Source organism: Eumetopias jubatus, unplaced genomic scaffold (assembly GCF_037043125.1).
Source record: "Eumetopias jubatus isolate StellerSeaLion01/CBP00866 unplaced genomic scaffold, mEumJub1_p1.0 scaffold_2, whole genome shotgun sequence".
Taxonomy (NCBI): domain Eukaryota; kingdom Metazoa; phylum Chordata; class Mammalia; order Carnivora; family Otariidae; genus Eumetopias; species Eumetopias jubatus.
The window spans coordinates 38,553,719-38,573,797 of record NW_028274808.1 but is presented as its reverse complement, the minus strand read 5'-3'; the positions used below and the strand labels follow the sequence as shown (position 1 = coordinate 38,573,797).

The 20,079-nt window shown below is 46.3% G+C and overlaps 1 protein-coding gene across 3 annotated transcripts in view; it reads left to right on the top strand.

Moving 5' to 3' along the window:
• ANK1 (ankyrin 1) overlaps window positions 1-20,079 on the top strand; it is a 136,011-nt gene that overhangs the window by 98,512 nt on the left and 17,420 nt on the right. For all 3 annotated transcript variants that reach the window (XM_088020968.1, XM_088020967.1, XM_088020966.1), the window contains exons 32-37: window positions 443-568; window positions 668-787; window positions 2,046-2,124; window positions 2,397-2,471; window positions 4,257-4,388; window positions 5,221-5,367. In XM_088020968.1, coding sequence (XP_087877094.1) covers window positions 443-568; window positions 668-787; window positions 2,046-2,124; window positions 2,397-2,471; window positions 4,257-4,388; window positions 5,221-5,367 — 679 coding nt within the window. The remainder of the gene's footprint in view (window positions 1-442; window positions 569-667; window positions 788-2,045; window positions 2,125-2,396; window positions 2,472-4,256; window positions 4,389-5,220; window positions 5,368-20,079) is intronic.

Genomic DNA, 20,079 nt, shown 5'->3' with positions numbered 1-20,079 from the left:
CTTCGAACCGTGCATATGTGCAGTAAGGATTCCTATATCCATGGGTGAGATTCCAATATAACGTGGTCCTTATAGCACTTCCCATAAACTAAACCTTCCTGGACAGGTGTAAAAAGAGACCCAGCTCTCCTGGGGAAGCCCTATGATGACCCTTCAGTGGAGTTCTAGAGTACTCAGATGGCAATCCTGATCAACCACCCAGAGATATACAAAGACGCTTGCCTATTATAAAATCCTTTGAAGTGAGAAGGCGTGCCTCGCTCATAACCTCGGAAACAAAACCTTTTTCAAAACAAATGGTGGGGTTTCCCAGAGCACGGCCCCTGTGCCTCGTGTGGTAGATGGGGCGTGAGCTGGTGAAAGAAAGACCAGAGCTGGAGGCAGGACGGGACTTGCAGGCATGTCTCCCCGACAAGCTGTATTTGCTTTTCTCCTCCTGCAGGTTCTGGAAGGAATGCCTCTTTTCGCAGAGCTCTTTGGGAACCTGGTACCCGTCAGAAAAGCTGCCCAGCAGCGGAGTTTCCAGTTCCAGTCATTTCGGGAGAACCGCCTGGCCATACCTGTGAAGGTGCCGATGAATCCTCCGGGTCGAGGGGGTTTGGGAGGCAGAAATCTCTAAGCCTCTGGAACAGCCCCCCGAGGCTTGCTTTTCTGTGCGTGAATGTAGGTGAGGGACAGCAGTCGAGAACCAGCAGGGTCCTTGTCATTTCTGCGCAAGGCCATGAAGTATGAGGATGCCCAGCACATTCTCTGCCACTTGAACATCACCATGCCCCCCTGCACCAAGGTGAGCTGCCCCCTGAGGAGGGCCCTTGCTGGGGGGTGGGGGGGGTCCCCGTACAGACTCAAGGTCAAGTGCTTCCAAAGGACTTCTTGTTGAAAAGCTGCCTTTGAGTTCCCTGAGGTCCAGGAAGGCTCTTGGTTGTCCTCGGGACAGTTGACTGGCCTGGGCAGGGAGAGCGCACCCCAGGCCTTCCTGCAAGCTAGGAGCAATGCCAGTATCAGACAGCAGTATGCGTGTCCTCACTGTGGGCCTTGAGCCCTCTAGGATGATCTTTCTCGAAGGTCAGAAGGAGCCTCACAGGCATCTACCATGGCACCCCTTGTCTGAGGCCTCTGAGGCTTAGAACCAGGTGTCGAATTGCTCGAGGTTACTGGCCATTTACGAGGTTTTTTCAAGCCTCTTTTTCATGTACTTGCTTATCTTCCCCAGTGTGCCAGGCCCTCAGAGAAGGGAGCCCTGGTGTCTCAGCCCCTGCAAACACCCAGATTTTTGAGCTCAGCAAAGGCGTCCTGACCAAATATGTTGATTTATCCGTCCCTGTAAGAGCCTCAGAGTCACCGCTGCACCAGGGACTTTGGAGGGCTTGTGCGTCTCCATGTTCCTGTTGTTCTTTTGCTGCTGTGCTGTGAGCCTTCCATGGCCAGCTAGGGAAAAAGCAGGGCTTTGGCCCTATGTCCGTGGCTTAGTTTCTCTTTACTGTCCAGGGAGGGTGTGAACCAACTTCCCTTTCAAAAGAGGATTTCCTGCAGCCTTGAGCAAGCATCTGGGTGCTTCTCTGCAGAGCTGGGGTGCTAGGCCTCGGGCCAGTACCGAAAATGGGTCTTTTGAGTATAAAGGGACCCAGAAAGAAAGACTTGGTTTTTAGGTTCAAACCCCAGCTCTACCACTTACTGGCTGAGTGACTTTGGGCAAGTTATTTGACCCCTCTATGGCTCAGTACCCTCATCCATGAGATGGGAGTCGTACTAATACCTACCCAGAGGCCGTGGCGAGCATCAGACAGGCCCTGGCACCTGGTAAGGGCCACACGAGCTTGCCATTCTGGTTATTCTTAATAAAGTATGTGAATCTCATCACTCCCTCTTGCCCCGACCTCTTTGCACACGTCTGTTCTTCGTGTCGCGGCTCCAGAGAAGCAGGGCTACTTACCGTTTGCCAGGACGGGCATCACGCCCCACCACACGGCCTGTGGGCTTGAAGCAGCTCCAAGAAGGGGGACGCCCCAGACCCCAAGTCCCCTTTCTTTGTCTTCCCTCTGCAGGTGAGCGGTGCTGATGAGAGGAGAAGGACTCTGACGCCGTTGGCCCTGAGATACAGCATTCTCAGCGAATCCTCACTGGGTATAAACTCTTGGCAATGTGTGTTGCCGCCTTTCCAGAAGGTTGTAGGTGACATCACTCCCCCTCACTCCTAGAGTAGCTTAGCCCGTTGTGAGCACAGCATGTGGAGGCTTTGGCCCCGGCCTGCACCCAGCCTGCACAGGCTTGGCCACCAGGTCAGCGGACGCTGAGGGCTGCCCGTGAGCTGAGCCTCCATCTAAGGTCATTTACTCACACCTGCTGATGGCCTGTCCTGCCCAGAGGACTGACTGCAACCCAATGCTTCTCCCCAGGTTCCCTCAGTGGGACAGACCGAGCAGATATGAAGATGGCTATTATATCAGAACACCTTGGCCTCAGCTGGGCGGGTGAGTCGGCACTTTGCCAGTCTACACAAACCCCTACAGCTCCTTCCCCCTCAGGAGCAACCTCTTTTCACCATCCTTGGTGCATCTGATGTGTGATTGTCTTGGACCCAGCAATGCCTTTGGGCACCAGTGCAAAAAGTGAGGCCCCTCCCTCCTCCATTTCGGCCTGATTTTTCTTTATAAGAAAGAATTAACTTTTTTTAAAAAGATTTTATTTATTTATTTGAAAGAAAGAGAGAATGAACAGGAGGGAGAGGGAGAGAGAATCTGAGGCAGATTCCACACTGAGCGCTGAGCCCAATGCAGGGCTTGATCCCATGACCTGAGCTGAAACCAAGAATCAGACGCTCAACCAACTGAGCCATCCAGGCACCCCAGGAAGAATTAACTTCTGAAGTTACAAGAGACCTTACAATTGATCTGGTTCACCTCAATTGACAGATGGGAAAACTGAGATCCAGTTAAATAGAGTGACTCTAGTTTTGTAGCTAGTTAGTGAGAGAACTCTGGAAAACCATCAAACAAATAAAAAACACAGAGACAAAAAACTACGTCTCCTGACCACCTGTCCACTGCTCCCTGTTCTCACGTTGCCCTTCCTCAAAGGCTGGCTTTGTTGAGGGAAAGAAAGAAAAGAAGTCTCAAAATTCTTCACTTAGAATCTCTGGCTGTCACTGAGGTCTACCAGAAGTCACATCAACAGTGAGGGCAGATCTCATTTGAAGTGAGGCTGTGTGTGGGAAAAATATGGTGAAAGCTCAAAATATGGTGTTTTACTCAGTCACCGGCCCTATAACTTAATCCACCACCACCACCACCACCACTACCACCACCACCACCACCACCACCACTACCACCACCACCACCACCACCACCACCACGCCCCATCCCTGGTCCTTTTTTGTTAACTTTCATATGAAAGGACTTCCTTCACTCAGCCTCCCTGTAGAGGGGGCTTCAGACAAACTCAGAAACCTTAACAATAACTTGCTGAAAGACTCTGACAAAAACTTACAACAGAAGTTCAGGGAGTATTCATTCTTAAGCCAAAAAAGAATGTCTGCTGCTGCTTCTTGTGTGTGTGTGTTGTGGGGGGGGGTGGTTCGTGTACATTCTGATTCTTACCATCACTGTCCTCTGGTCTTCCTCATCCTTGAAATTGGACTCTGAGGCTGTTCTCCCTTCCAAAGCACCTGTGAGAAATAAGAATAAAAACAATGGCAGGGAAAAAGCTAACGTTCTGTGTTATTGCCTTGCATTTAGATGGGAACTTGTATTTTCATTTTCAATGTAAATAATGCCTTTCCCAGAAGAAACATAAGTACAGAAATGCATTTCCACTCTAATTGCTTCTTGGTGGAAAGTAAGTGGCACCCTGGTGTTGTTCAACAGCCCTGGAGTGGGCATCCGCCGGCTCAGCCCACGCCCGGCTCCTGCATTGGCTTGTTCTGTGACGTTGCATGAGCGCTAGCCTTGCTGAGAGGCTCAGTATTGTCATCTCATATTTGAAGTGATGAAAGAAAGAAAGGACATTCATTCACTTACTCATTCACTACCTATTTTTTGAGCACTCGTGTTTACGCCCCACTTTCAGGAGATACAAAGATGCAGGTGTCTCTGTTTCACTAGGTACTTCTGGGTAAGAAGGACTACCAAATCCACGGGGAGACTGTCCTTTAACTCATGGTACTCCCTGCCAGACGCCCCCACTCCATGGCGCCCAGCTGGGGAGCTGGAGCCGGGCTCTGGCGTGGCTCACCCCTGGCCTCGGGTCTTTGCTTGCAGAGTTGGCTCGGGAACTGCAGTTCAGTGTGGAAGACATCAACAGGATCCGCGTGGAAAACCCCAACTCCTTGTTGGAGCAGAGTGTAGCCTTGTTGAACCTCTGGGTCATCCGTGAAGGCAAAAACGCAAACAGTCAGTACCATTAAGCTAAGGAAGCCTTCTCTTTCCAAAGCCTGGGCCTCTTCACCCAAGCAGTTCTTTCAAATTCCAGTTGTGATCATGGCCTTTGGAACCAATCTCTTTTACACTCTGTTTCTGTCTCTGTCTCTCACACACACACCTCTCCAGGGTCACGGGGTCCTCTAGGCAATCCTGTCGTAAGAAGATAGGAAAGTCTTGGCCTCATCTTTTTTCCCATCTGAGTAAGAGAACAGTCACACGGGGACCAAGATGACCACATAGGTGCAGGCTGTATGACTTCCTGTGGAGTGTCTCAAACACATGAGGACTGTCCTCTCAGGACACAGCATGGGGGAGCAAATCCTGCCTGATGCGGGAGTATCTTTTCCTCCAACCTGGAGGGAAGATTTGTCTCACTCTTTTCATCAGTTCTTCCTCAACTAAATTCCCAGTCCTCAGGAACACTAAGAGGAAATTGAGTGTCTGCATTTGCATCTCAAATCAACTGGCAAGGACCAAGGATTTCAAAAAGACAGTATCCAATTCTCCTCACTCTCATTCCCTGTGGAATTCCTCTTAGATGACAAAAAAAAAGTCTTTCCATGCTTTGAAATTGGCCACCATTACGGGGTTGGAAAAGATCTGTGGAAGGATAACAAAATATCCCCCAAAGAGGCGGGTAGTTTTGATTATGACAAAAGAGGGGTGCCTCCACATTCGGAGATGATAAATCACCCCCACCCCCCACCTCCCGCCTGCCCCCCCCATTCCCGCCCCACCCACGATGATGAGAATCCCCTCGGCAAGCGCCCCTTCTCTTCTCCCCCCCTCCCCCCCCCCACAGTGGAGAATCTGTACGCAGCCCTGCGGAACATTGACCGAGGTGAGATCGTGAACATGCTGGAAGGCTCTGGCAGACAAAGCCGCAATCTGAAACCTGAGCGACGGCACACGGACCGGGACTACTCTTCGTCGCCCTCCCAGATGAATGGTGAGTGTCTCCTGGAAGGAGGCGGGGCTGACCTGGGTGCCACTTTCCAGGCACCAGCATGTGACACTTCATGAAACCATCTCTCCCTTTGGTGGGAGGTCGACCTCCACACGCTCCCTCCCTGGTGGGGGTGAGCGCAGAGGCAAGCAGGAGAGACAGGTGTGCACTCCTGGGCAGAGATGCTTCCTGATGCTCTCCGCAGCGACAGGATCCTGGCGTGGTCCAGGCAACAGCTGGAGTCGGGGCAGGGCTGGGCCCCCCGCCCCTCTCTGTAGTTCTGTGCCAGGAATGGACCCTCTTGGGCTCGCGTTCCCATCTGTAAGACAGTCAGTGATAGAGAAGGAAAGGGCGTAGAGATTTGGGCCCAAGATCTGATGTGGATAAGCTGGCTGGTGTTTTCAAAGTCCTCTTGCGGCCCTTCTGTGAGGCTAACTGGGCTCCTTTTTTTGAGCCTGGTCTCTCCTTCTCTCTCTTTTTTTCCTCACCCCATCTCTTTCGTCTCCCTCTTTTTAATGTGCTTCAAGCATGGCGCAGACCCCCAGGGTGACCGGTGGCAAGGGGAGGAAGCCCGGAGGCCCCTGACCTTTGCCCCTAGGACCCCCCCTGGGGGCGGGGGAAGGGGGTGCCTCCCTTGCACCTCTTTCCTTCCAGCAGCAGTGAAAGTAGCCAGCTGCATGAAGGAGACGGGCTGGGGGTCCCGCACCCCCTCCCCTCATTTGCCGTCTCTCCAGCCACTGGGCACAGAAAGAGCAGAGGCCCTGCTCTTCGGTGGGAGCCAGGAAGCTAGGGTTCCAGTCCCTTCTTTCCTCCCGACTCCATGAGCGGCTGACTAGCTCCTCTTCTTTAAAGTCAGCAACTTAGAGTCTATTCCCGAGGGTCCTTACAGAACTTGAAGGAACCGTTTTAATTCTCTGGTGCCTAAGTCATCACCCGGGGCAGCTACCTCCCGCCGCGCTCCACAGGCTGCCAGTGTACGGGCGTCCGGGGCCGCACACGCTTGTGCTGGCTGCGCAGGTGCCTGCGGCCGGGGGCGTGCCCCGAGCCGGTAAGTTCCCGGCCTGTCTGGGCGGGCGGCCTCCTTTTGCCAGGTGGAGCCTGCGCATGCCGAGCCCCTTACACGTTTCTCTCTCCTGTGCCCCGTGTCTCCTGAAACATGCCATCTAGCGCCACTGGGCGCAGGGCTCCTCTGTTGATCACGTCCTGTCGTCTTTCTCTTCTGCCTCTGACCTCACCTGGACCTCTCGTCCGCTCATGCTCTCACACTGCCTGGCTCCACTGTCTCCACCTTGACCCGGTGTTCAGGAGCCGTCCACCTCCGCAGATGCATGTCGTGAAGGACTTCTAGCCCTTCCTCCCCGTGTGTCTCACGGCTGTGTGTGAGGGCGTGTGTGTGCGCGTGTGCACGGCAGGGCGGGGGTCCTCTGGTTCCAGGGGAGGCTGTGTACTGCGCGCTGCTCGCCGCTCTTCATGCCTGGCATAAAAAGGCTCCGAGACAGTGGTCTACTCCCACCTACCTCGGGGGGACCAAGCCGGAGCACTGCAGGGACTGCTAAGGAGCCCAGCTCCCTTCCACAGAGAAAGAAAGGGAGGGCAGCTGAGGGATGCTGGAAACTTTGGGAAATCCACGGGACAGAATGCTTCTCCTTTTCACTCTGATCCCTGATCCCTTGGTTGGGTTTCTTAACATTCCTGGTGCTGTTTCAGTCAAGTCAAATCAGCAAGTTTTTGTTTCTTTGTGCCCCAGTTACGTACCTAGGGGACAGCAGGCACATAGAATTACGTGAGCAGAAACAAGGCAGGATGACAATTAAAACTATGTTAAGAGGGTGGGTCCCATGTGAAGTGTTCTTACCACAATAAAAAAAAAAAAAAGAGTCCCAGACTCAGGCATCTATGAGTTCCCCATCGGCCGCCAGACTTGCAGACCCAGTCAGGCCTAGAGAGTCCAGTGCCTCAAGAGAGTTCGAAATCCCTCTGTGGGACTGGGTGCTCCGGGACTGGTGAAAAAAGGCTCTGTTTTAGTGGGTCTGCTCATTTGGCAAATACTTTCTGAACACCCATCACATGCCAGGCACTGGTCTAGGCAGAGGAGATAAATCGGTTCTCAGACATACACGCACAGAAATCCCCTAAAACTCTGCCTCCAGGGAGCTTACCTTCTGTTTGGCGAGTCAAGCAACAATGTAGTATGTAAGTGAATGATATAACACGCTAGCAGAGGGAGGGAGGAAGCCAGGGCAGGAGCAGAGCTCAGAGGGCATCAGGAGGCCAGCTCTTACAGACTCCCCTGAGGACACTGGTCACTGGAAGTGAGATAGGGAGCCACTGGAGGCTTTGGCGAGAAAGAGTAGCCTGATCTAACTTAAGGTTTCAAAGGATTCCTCTCCCTGCTTTGTTGTTCTTAGATAATCACAAACTGAATGCTTCTATGCGTCCTGGCTTCCCTGTCTAGCCCTGTCACCCCTTCCACCACCCCCCCCAGCTGGCCTCCTGATGGACACAGGCTTTGTGCCCTGCATGCGTGCTCCCCACCTCGGCCCAAGCAGACAGACACCCGGCTCGGTCTGCTCTGCCCTTCTGGCACTAGAATTGGCTTCTCTCTGTTTATCCTGCCCTCTTCCCTGTCCCAGAAAGACCATCCCATATCTGGGTACCATTCTAGCCTGGAAAGAAGGAGCAGGAAGACTGAGAGGTAGAAGGGTGGTGGGAGAGCAGTCACCCGTCATTCCCCTGGCACTCTCCTGGGCAGGGGCCCATGATGGCTTGTCCTGCTGCCCGCCCAGCCCTCCACACAGATGTTGCAGTTGAACCTTGCCTCCTTTGCACTTTACCTTGCTTCTTTGCTTGTCTGAGCCTTCTTATGAAGTGATGGGGACGAAGGGCAGGGCTTGAGTGCTCTGTGCTGTCAAGGAAACAGAAACTTGAGATCTATTTTCCTTCCGTCCTGGCTCCTCTTGCCATATGTGCCTGGCCTGGTCAAAGCAGAAAGGGGCTTAAGTTGAAAGGCCAGTTTTCTTCTCCTCCACTGGAGGGACTGCCCTGGGCTCTTGGGTAATAAACATGAAGAAAAAAACTGCCCATAAAGCAAAAAAAGAAAAAAAAAGAAAAGAAAAGCATGTTTCTAAAAACAAATCAGATTTCTCATAGAAGAGGGAAGAAAATGGACCTCTCACATCCACACCTGTCATGTCCATTTGTTTGATTAGTTGGACATGTGGTAATGTCGAAATAAAATGTGTTTTACTTCTATCAACTTCTGAATACAACTGGTGAATGTGGCTCTTGTCTGAGGCCAGGCTGGCTGTCCGCTCCTTGTCTAGCTTGCTACTAACATTAAACTCTGAGGGTGATCATTACATCTTGGTCAGCAGAAACCCAGCAGGATAACCAGAGATGAAGAGAGACTTGGGGAGGGACTGCTGGCCTATGCTCTGCCCCAGAGCAGTATCTGTATTTGCCTCTTACCTGATCTCCCCAAAATGCAACCCCAGAGGGAGGAGCTCTAGAGTGAGGGGTGGGCTGGTGACTCAGGGGTGGCAGAGCCACATGAGACTATTAGAAAGATGGGCACTCCTGAAACTCAACCTAGGGGACTCAGCAGACCTTCCTATGGTCTGGTCCAGCCCAGATTTTGGGAGATAATCCTCATGAGGATAAGCTCAGGCCTTATGAGCATTGCTCTGACTTAATAGTAATCCCCACTGGCACTGTGTATGGCCACCCGCAGCCTCAGATCTAAGCTTATGGGGATGTGGATAGATCAGTGGGTGTCCTCTGGAGCCTGAGAGGGAGCAGCGAGGCATACACCCTAAACACTATTACTAGAGGAGGGGCTCCAGAATAAAGAAAAGCCTGGGAGAGGGTATGCATGAGTTCTTTTCATGGACACATTTCATTTGGGTGAAATTCCATTGAAGTAAACACCATGGAAGTTTTAAGGAAGAAAGTTCCCAAAGGATACCCAAATGAGCCTCAGGTATTCTGTGGCCAGTAGAACTACCCTCTTCCTGTCTTTATCAGGTCTTACTGAGATTCCCAAAAGTGACAGAAATTCACTTGGCTATAACCAAGGGGCTGTTTAAGATGCATTCCACTTCTGGCCAAAATGAGGTAAATAGATAAGGACTGAATATACCCTCTTGCTTAAAACAGCCCCCCACTCCCAAAATGGGCCAAATATATGAAACAACAGTTCTCACGACTTTGGACATTAGTCAATAAAAGACCGTGATCCATGGGACATGGGAAATAATTGAGGAAAACTCTGTAATTGCTAGTTTCTAGGTCATGACATAGGGAAGAGAAATCCAAGAAGTTTCCCTGGGTTGAAGAGAAGTTGTTGAGAATCCAGAGAGAATGGGGCAGCTAGAGTTCTCGAGATATAGAGTACCAGGGGAGACATAGCTGCTTAGAGAATTCTAGAGATCTTCAGAGGGTCCCCTGCAAGTTTTGGTTGAATATTAATCAGCAATTCCCAACAGTCAGACTGATCATTCAGAGACATTGCATAGGGAACAAAAGAGGGCCTTATCTGGAAATGGAAGAAAAAAACTAGCCCTAGGTTGATCAGTGCTCCAGTCCTATCTAATCAACCTTGAAAGCAAACCTCAAAAGGATCAGATTGCTTCCAAGTTACTTAACTGCATAACAGAACAAATCTCAAGAATATTCACAGGAATACAACAATATCTAGCACCCACCAAGATAAAATTCACAATATCTGATATCTAGTTAAAGATCACCAGACATAGAGATAGGAGGGGCCCCTGGGTGGCTCAGTCGGTTAAGTGTCTGCCTTCCATTCAGGTCATGATTCCAGGGTCCTAGGATTGAGTCCCACATGTGGCTCCCTGCTCAGTGGGGAGCCTGCTTCTCCCTCTCCCTCTGCCTGCCGCTCTGCCTACTTGTGCTCTCTCTCTCTCTCTCTTTCTGTGTGTCAAATAAATAAATAAAATCTTTAAAAAAAAAAAAGGAAAATGTGACCCATAATAGAGAAAAATCAATCAATTAAAACTGACTCTAAACTGAAACAGGATGTTAGAATTAGCAGACAAGAATGGTAAAATAGTTACTATAACTGTATTTTAGGTGTTAAAAAAGTTAAGTAGAGACATAGAAAACATTTTAAAACACTCAAGCCAATCTTCTAGAGAGGAAATTATAATGTGTAGGATGAAAAATACACTGAATGGAGTAGACATTACGGAAGAAAAGATTAGTGAATTTGATAACATAGTAGTAGAAACTCTTCAAAACCCAAAAGAAAAGAAAATTTTTAAAAAGCCTCAGTGACCTTATATTTGTGAAAATAGAGTTCCCAACAGAGAATGCGTGAAAAAGCATGTGAAGAAATAAGGGCTGAAAAATGTCCAATTTTGATGAAAACTATAAATACACAGATCTAAGAAGTTCAATGAATCACATGCACAAGAAACATGAGAGCAACTAGGGCAAGGCATATTTTAAATAAACTGGTCAAAACCAGTGATAGAGAAGGTCTTGAAAGTAGTCAAAGAGAAAGGGACATGTACAAAAGAACAAAGATAAGGATGACATCAAACTTCTTGTTGGAAACAATGCAAGTCAGAAGACAGTGGAGCAACATCTTTACAGTAGACCACATCTTTAAAGAACACTTCTAAAGTAACCTAGAATTCTGTACTTAGCAAGAATAGCTTTCAGAAATGAAGGCAAATAAAGACTTTTCAAAACATACAAAAACTGAAAGAATTCACCACCAGGAGACTCATGCTTCAAGCAAGGTTAAGAAAATAGAAGTCTTTCAGGCCAAAGTAAAATGATACCAGACAGAAATATGGATCTATAAGAAGGAATTAACAGTGCAAAAATGTTAACTGCAAGGATAAATACATAATTTTCTAGTTAATTACATTATTTCCTCATTATTTAAATCTCTTTAAAAGATAATCAGTGGTGTAAACAAAAATAACAACAATGTAATGTTGGGTTTATAACATATGTAAAAGTAAAATGTATGACAACAATAGTAGAAAAGTTAAAAAAGTCAAGAGGGAAAAATGAGATGTACTATTATAAGGTGCTTATACTATATACCAAGTGTTACAATTTCACTTCAAAGTAGACTGTGATAGGTGTGCCTATCACATGGTTCAGTCGGTTAGGCATCTAACTCTTGGTTTCTGCTCAGGTCATGGTCTCAGGGTCGTGGGATCAGCCCTGCCTCAAGCTCCACACTCCGTGGGGAGTCTGCTTCTCCTCTCCCTCTCCCCCTCCCCCTACTCACACACTCTCTGTCTCTCTAAAATAAATAAATAAGTCTTTTTAAAAAAGTAGTCTGTGATAGGTCAAGGATGTATATTATGAGCCTTAAAGCAACTACTCAAATAATAAAACAGAATTATACCTAATAATCCATCAAAATAGACCAAAAGAAATTATAATAAATTTTAATTAATCCAAAAGAAGACGTATAAAGAAGAAAAAGAGAACAGATGGGATAAATAGAAAAGTAGAAATTAGCAAGTGATTGATTTAAACCTAACCATATAAATAATCTTATTAAATATAAATGGTCTAAATACTCCAGTTAAAAGGCAGAGATAGTCATATTGAATATATAGGTAAATCTCAACTATGCCCTTCAAATATCAAAACACAAATTCCTTAAAAGTAAAAGGATGAGAAAAGATAAACTGCTAACATTAATCAAAAAACAACTGGCATGGCTGTATTAATATCAAACAAGTAGGTTTCAGAACAAAGAATATTACCAGCGAGGACGAAAATAATTTTGTAAGTAGTTCATCAAGAGGACACAACAATCCTAAATGCTTATGTGCCTAGTAATATAGTTTTAAAATACATGGAGCAAAAACTGAGAAAACTTCAATGAGAAATAGACAAAACCACAGTTATAGTGGGAGATTTCAATATCCCTGTCTTGATAATTGATAGAACAAGTAGAAAAATCAGTAAGCATATGGAAGATTTGAACAACACTGTCCTCCAGCCTGACCTAATTGACACTTATAAACATTAACAGCAGCATGCACATTCTTCTTAGTTGCATCTGGAACTTATACCAACATGGGACATATTCTAGACCAAAAAGCAAGTCTCAGATTTAGAAGAATTTGAGATATACAAAGCATGTTCTCTGACCACGGTGAAACTAAATTAGAAAACAGTAACAGAAAATCTGGAAAATCTTAAATATTTGGAGCTAACTAATACACTCCTAAATAACCCATGGGTCAAAAAAGAGAGTAAAAGGGAAATTAGAATATAGTCTGAGTTGAACACAAGACATCACAATTTATAGGATGCCAGTTGTGTGTTGGACTCAGCCTATCAATAGTTAATATTGTGGCTGGACCAGCCCTTGTGGTTCTTATTATGATTGCAAGATGTCCATTAGCAATAACTACCAGGAATGTTTGGTGGGGGAGGTTTATTACTTACAGAACTTGAAAATTACATAGCATATTTAAGGCCACATAGCAAGGTTGTGAGGAAAGAGATAGAGATCAAGCTTGGGGCTGAGGTTCTGCTTTTGGGGGGTTGAGAGTGGGAACCTAGGGTTTCATGGGCTCACTTTTTTTTTAAGATTTTTTTTTTTTATTTATTTGAGAGAGAGAAAGAGCACAAGCGGGAGGGACAGGCAGAGAGAGAGGGAGTGGGAGAAGCAGACTCCCCACCGAGCAGGAAGCCTACACGGGGCTCAATCCCAGGACCCTGAGATCATGACCTGAGCCCAAAGCTGACACTTTAACCAAATGAGCCACCCAGGTGCCCCTCATGAGCTCACTATTGGTAAATTTAAAACATAAGAGTGGGAATTTAAAGCATGAGAAAAGAAAAATCAAGTGGCCCAAATGATCAGTTACTGAAATCAACCAAGATCTCCGTAACAGAAGGGCCTCAGTCAGGGGAGGTGGCCCGGCAATGTGTCATGTGCCTGGCAATATGTTTATTTGAGGTAGCCATCTTTGAAGTGGATACCTGGGCAATTAAAGCTTAGGTCAGGCACTTGCATTACAGAAAGTAAAAAAAGAAAAAGAAAAGACAACCCAACAGTCAGGGCTTACGCTACACTAGTAAGGCAGTACTTAGAGGTGGACAATGTCTACATGGGAAAAGAGAAACGTTCTCAAATTTTAAAAATTATCCACATGAGAGAAAGGAAAATATCCAACTCCAGCCCATGCTAGCTATCTTTTCCCACCTAAGGTAGTGGGAAAAAAATCTTAATACTTGTGAAGCTCGTAGTCCAAAGGCATAGAGGCTCACTAAAAGACTGAGACCTAATCACAGGACTAGAGAATGCTTTTCCTCCTGCCATGCCTCACCACTGCATTACTAAAGGCCTATTCTCAGCAGTTCCTTTTATTCAGTTCATCACATTTGGATATCAAGAAAAATTTATAAGGCATCCCAAAAGGCAAAAAACACAGTTTGAAGAGACAGAGCAAGCGTTAGAAGCAGTCATGGCAAGGGATGTTGGAATTATTAGACTGGGAATTTAAAACAACTATGATCAATATGCTAAGCGTTCTAATGGATAAAATAGGCATCATGTCGGAACAGTGGGTATTATAAGCAGAGAGATGAAAATCCTAAGAAGGAACCAGAAAGAAATACTAGCATAAATAAAGAACACCTTTGATGGGCTTACTAGTATGCTGAACACGGCTGAGGAAAGAATCTCTGAGCTTGAGGATATGTCAACAGGAATCTCCAAACCCAAAAAGTAAAGAGAACAAAGACCGAAAGAATAGAATACCCAAGGAGTGTGGAGCGACAACAGAAGGTGTAACATACACATAATGGCAATACCAGATGGAGAAGAAAGAAAGGAACAGAAGAAATATTTGAAAAAAATAATGACTGAGAATTTACCCAAATTAATGTTGGACACCAACCCACAAATTCAGAAAGCTCAGAGGACACAGTAGGATAAATGCCGAAAACTACACCTAGGCATATCATATTCAAGTCACAGAAAGTCAAAGATAAAGAAAAAAATCCTGGGGGGAGGGGGGCGACAAAACGGGGAAAAAAATACCTTACCTATAGAGGAACAAAGTTAACATTACATCTGACTTCTCTTAGAAGCCCTACAGATAAGAAGGAAGTGAAGTGAAATATTTAAAGTGTTGAGAGGAAAAGACACCAACCTGGAATTCCGTATCCTCTAAAATTTTATATTTCAAAAGTGAAAGAAGAATAAAGACTTCTCAGACAACCAAAAATTGAGGGAATTTGTTGCCAGCAGACCCGCCTTGCAAAAAGTATTAAAAGTTCTTTTGGGAGAAGGAAGACAGTATGGGTGAGGAACCTGGATGTACATAAAGTAAGGAAGATCATCAAAGAAAGATTAAGTGAAAATGAAATAAAAGCTTAAATTTTCTTACTCTTAGTTGATCTACAGTTTGTTCAAAATGATAATAGCAATAATGTATTCGATTATGCATGCTTATGTATGTATCTTATGCATGTACACACACATACATACATGCTTATGTGTAAGTGAAATGAATGATGAGTGATGCACAGCAGTGGTAGAAGGAATGGGAGGGAGGAACTGAAATTCTTTTTTTATAAGATACTCACACCACCTATGCTGTAGTGTTATTTGTGGACTGTATAAGTGTATATTGCAAACACCAGGGCAACCACTAAAAATAAAATTTTTAAAGAAGCATAACTAATATGCTAAGAAAGGAGAAAAGATGGAATCATATAAAATGCTCAATTAAAACCACAAAAGGCAGAAAAAGAGTAGAAGATAAATATAGGAACAAAGAACAAGCACAACAAATAAAAAACAGTAACAAATAGGATAGATATCAATCCAGCTGTATCAAGAATCACTTTGGGGGTCAGTGGTCTAAATGTACCAATTAAAAGACTCAGAACGCATCAAAAAACACATCTTGTCTACATGAAACCCATTTTAAATATAAAGACACATGTAGATTAAAAGTAAATGGATGGACAAAAATATACCATGCTAACACTAATCAAAAGAATGTATGAGAGGGGCGCCTGGGTGGCTCAGTCGGTTAAGTGACTGCCTTCGGCTCAGGTCATGATCCCAGGGTCCTGGGATCGAGTCCCACATCGGGCTCCCTGCTCGGCGGGAGGCCTGCTTCTCCCTCTCCCACTCCCCCTGCTTGTGTTCCCTCTCTTGCTGTCTCTCTCTCTCTGTCATATAAATAAATAAAATCTTTAAAAAAAAAAAAGAATGCATGAGAAACTATATTAATTTCAGACAGAGCAGAATTCAAAGCAAAGAAAGTTATCAGGGATAAAGAGGGGCATTACATGATGATAAAGAGGTCAGTTCTCCAAGAAGGCATAATAATCCTTAACGTGTATGTGCCTAACAACAGAGCATCAAACTATGGGAGGCAAAAACTAAGAGAACTGCAAGGAGAAACAGATGAATCCAGTATCAGAGTTGGAAACTCTAGCACCCCTGTGTCAGAAATGGACAGACCCAGTAGGCAGAAAATGGGTGAGGACACAGTTGAACTCAACAAGACCATCATCAACTGGATGTGACTAACGTCTATAGCCTACTTCCATCCAACAGCAGCAGAATACACATTTTTCTCAAGTTCACATGGAACATTCACCAAGATAGACCATATTCTGAGCCATAAAACACATCTTAATAAATTTAAAAGAATAGAAATAAATCAATGTAATCCATCAGATTAACAAACTAAAAAAGAAAAACCATATGATTATCACAAAAGATGCAGAAAAAGTATTTGACAAATCCAATATCCATTCCTGACTTAAAAAAAAAACAGCAACAACAACAAAAGGTGGATAAATTAGTGAACAGAATGGAGTCCAGAAATAGAACCACATCTATATGAACAACTGATTTTCAACAAAAGTGCAAAGGCAATTCGGTGGAGAAAGGGTAATTTTTACAAGTGGGGCTGGAACAATTGGATTTTCATAAGCAAAACTGAACTTGGATTCATACCTTGCATCAGCACACACAAAAATTAACTCAAAGTGGATGGCAGCTTAAATGTAAAACCTAACATAAAAACTTCTAGAAATAAACATAAAACTATACAACTTCTAGAAGGAAACATAAAAGAAAACCTTAGAAATCTTGGTTAAGGCAAAGATTTCTTAACTACGACACGAAAAGTGTAATCTGTAAAAAATGATAAATCGGGCTTCATCAAATTTAAAAAATCTTTGCTATTCAAAATACACTGTTAAGAAAGTGAAAAATTAAGCCACAGATTGGGAGAAAATATTGGAAATAATCATCTGATATAGGACTTGTATCTAGAATATATAAAGAACTCTCAAAACTCAGTAAGAAAACAAACAGTCCAGTTTTTAGGGGAGCAGAAAATTTGAACAGTTAACCTAGAAGAGATACAGATGGCAAATAAGCACATAAAAAGATGCTCAGCATTGTTAGTCATTAGGAAAATACAAATTAAAACTACAAGGAGATCCCACGACCCCCCACCCCCCGTAAGAATGGCTAAAATGGAAAAGGCCAATCATACCAGGTGTCAATGAGGATAGGGAGGAACTGGCCCTCTCATCCACTGCTGGTGCGAATGTAAAACGGGACAACCGATTTGGAAAAGACTCTGCTTCTTGAGAAGTTAAAATACACCTATCCTGTGATCCAGCCACTTGGTTCCTAGGTGTGTACCCAAAAGAAAAAAACATATGTTCACACGGACAAGCAGCTTTATTTGTAACAGCCCCCAACTGGAAGCAACTCACATGTGCATTAACAGGTGAATGGATGAACCACCTGTGATGTATCCACCTAAAGGAATACAGCTCAGCGGTAACAATGGATAAATCATCGATGAATTCAACAGCATGGGTGATACCCAAATCACTAGGCCCGGTGAAAGAAACCAGGCAGAAAAGAGTATACACGGTCTAAGTCCATTTATAGAAAGTTCTGGGAAATGCAACCTAATGTACGGTGACAGAAGCAGATCAGTGGGTACATGGGAACGGGGACGCAGAAGGAAGGATTGCAAAGAAACATGAGGACACCTTTCAAGGGCGATGAATATCCCTCTTTTCGTTGTGGTGATGGTTTCTTGGAACTTATCCAATTATCTACTTTAAAATATGTGCACTTACTGTATGTCAACTATACCTCAATAAAGCAATTTTAAAAGATACTGATGGCAAAATCTCGTGACAAGACCACTCTTACTGTGTGCCCTGAGCCAGTTCTTGAACCTTTAGTTTGCTAATCTATAGAGTAGGAGAAATACTGCTTTCCTTGTAGGGTTGTTGTGACAACTAAAAATAACATATTAGGTATTTTTTTTTTACAAAATAGATGCTTAATTAGTAATGGAAACAATATAATAATGCCTTCAAGAATAAGAAGAGGGGCGCCTAGGTGTTTCAGTCGGTTAAGCATCTGCCTTCAGCTCAGGTCATGATCCTAGGGTTCTGGGATTGAGCCCCGAGTCGGGCTCCCTGCTCAGCGAGGAGCCTGCTTCTCCCTCTCCCTCTGCCCCCCCTGCTCATGTGCTCTCTCTCGCTCTGCTCTTTCTCTCAAGTAAATGAATAAAATCTTTTTTAAAAAAAAGGGGGGAATAAGAAAAATAATCACTTGACTCTCAAATGTTCGGCTCACATATATTCTGGAGAGATTTCCATGGAGGGGTTGAAGGCCATTGACCCTGGTTTCCCAATTCCTTAGGTCGAGGTTCCACATACAGTGATTTGGATTTAACACAGGAAGATTTGGCCCACCCATTTCTCCTACTCTTCCACCTCTTCTTTGTTCCTCCTCATTTGGCCAGAGCTGTTAGCCTGCAAGCACAGTGCTACCCTCCCAGCCACCCAGCACCTGATGGTCTCTTCCTCCCCCATCTCATTGTGGGCCCCGGAACCACAGAGACTTATAGAGATCGGTCAGGAAGAAAACTCTCCTGGGATGATGAAGAGAGGTTGTATGTCAATCATACAGCATGGTTTCTGGCACCTGGGACACATACGTAAATCAGCGATTTTGTTTTTACTAAGTGTGGCTGAGGTCATCTCTTCTGGCTCCCATGTCCTCCTCACCCATCTGGAGAGTTTTGCAGTAGTCACCAGGGCCTATGGAGTCCCAATCCTGTTCTAGGAAAGTGGGAGGGACAGGGAGACAACATCCCTGCCCTCAAAGAGTGCACTGTCCCACGAACCAGCTTAACAAGGGAACACAGGACGGGTTCAAAGATGGGGGGGAAACGAGGTGAGCCGAAGTCACTGGGAAAACGTCAAGAAAGCAGAGGGTGAAGAGAACCTGCCTTGTTAGTGTGCATTCGTGTGTTTGTAATCCTCAATCCTTTAGCACAGTCCCCGGCATGTAAGTGGCCCTCAGTTAGTATCTTTGGGTTGAACAAGTGAGTGAATGAGGATAGCCACAGACAGTTTCGTCTCCAGTAGAGAAGCAGTGAGAGAGCCGGAGCTGTGTCCAGCCTGGGGATGAGGAGGGTCCATCTGTGTGGGAGAAAGGCCAAGCCCTGGGAAGAGCTGGTTGCGGTGGCGGCGGGGAGGCGGTGAATGGCGGGAAGAAGAGTCTGGATGCTAAGTTAGGGGCCTCTCTGGGCACAGGAAATTCCCTAGAGACTGTAGGGGCGGCCTTGCCCATACCCAGGGGTCCTGTTTTGGCGCTACTAGGTCTTTAGGCCCCGGTTCCCCAGCTAAGCTGAGCTGAATGGAGAAGCTTGTCTTCCGGTCCTTTCTCCCACCCACAGATTGGCACGAACTCTGAAGGGGAGTCAGAGGCCCTCTTTGCCCTACCCACAGACCCCCCCCACTCCTGGCTAGAGGAGAGCGGAGGAGCCAACTGACGGAACACTGCCCATTCGGCTTGCACTCAATTCCTCATGCACTTACATGTGCCCCTCACTCAGGCTCCGAGTCACTTCTGAACATGAGGGAGCCCATGCCAGAGCCAAGCAGAAAACTAGCAGGGACGCGTATCTGAGCCAGTCGCAAGGGACAGATGCATGAACAGGCCACGGTGACCCCCGGGCCAGGCCTGTGGGGGCCTGAGCTCACTGACCACAGTCCCACCAGCTCACCACTGAGCTGGGGCCGGCAGGGCCTGCGGGCCAGGAGCTTCCCGGGACAGCACCGACGCAGCCACGATGGGCCTGGTACCTCCTGCTGCCCTCTGACCTGGCCCCCTATTCTGAACCCTTAGGATGCTCACTCATGCCACTTTAGATCATTCAGAGTTTCCAGAACCAGTCTGCAACTTGAGAAAAAGTGACTTCATCTGGAACCAAGTGGTTTCCCATTTGACCACTGCACAGAGGGTGGGCGTTCGGTGTACCCCACCAGGCCCCTCCAAGGCAGCTTGGTTACTGGCCCCAGATCTAGGGGGGTGCTGTTCCCTCCCTTGAAGGGACATCCCTGGCTGGTTACCCCAAGGACTGTGCTAAAGGGATGTTTTGAGCAAAGAAAGAGCAACATTTCTTTCTGCCCAGACATCAAGAAGTGGGCTTTCATCTGGTTGGAGACAGATTGGAGCACAGATCCTTCGGAGCAAGCCTGCTTGATCTAGTGCTCTGAACTGGATAAGAAAGAATTCCAGGCTCTTTGCCATTTCAGCAAAGGAGCCCTGTTCTCCGCTCCCACTTCCTGGCTGTCCCCTGCCCACCCCAGAGCCTTGTTTCTCCTGCCCCCTTGCCCTGGGCAGCGGCCACAGGCCTG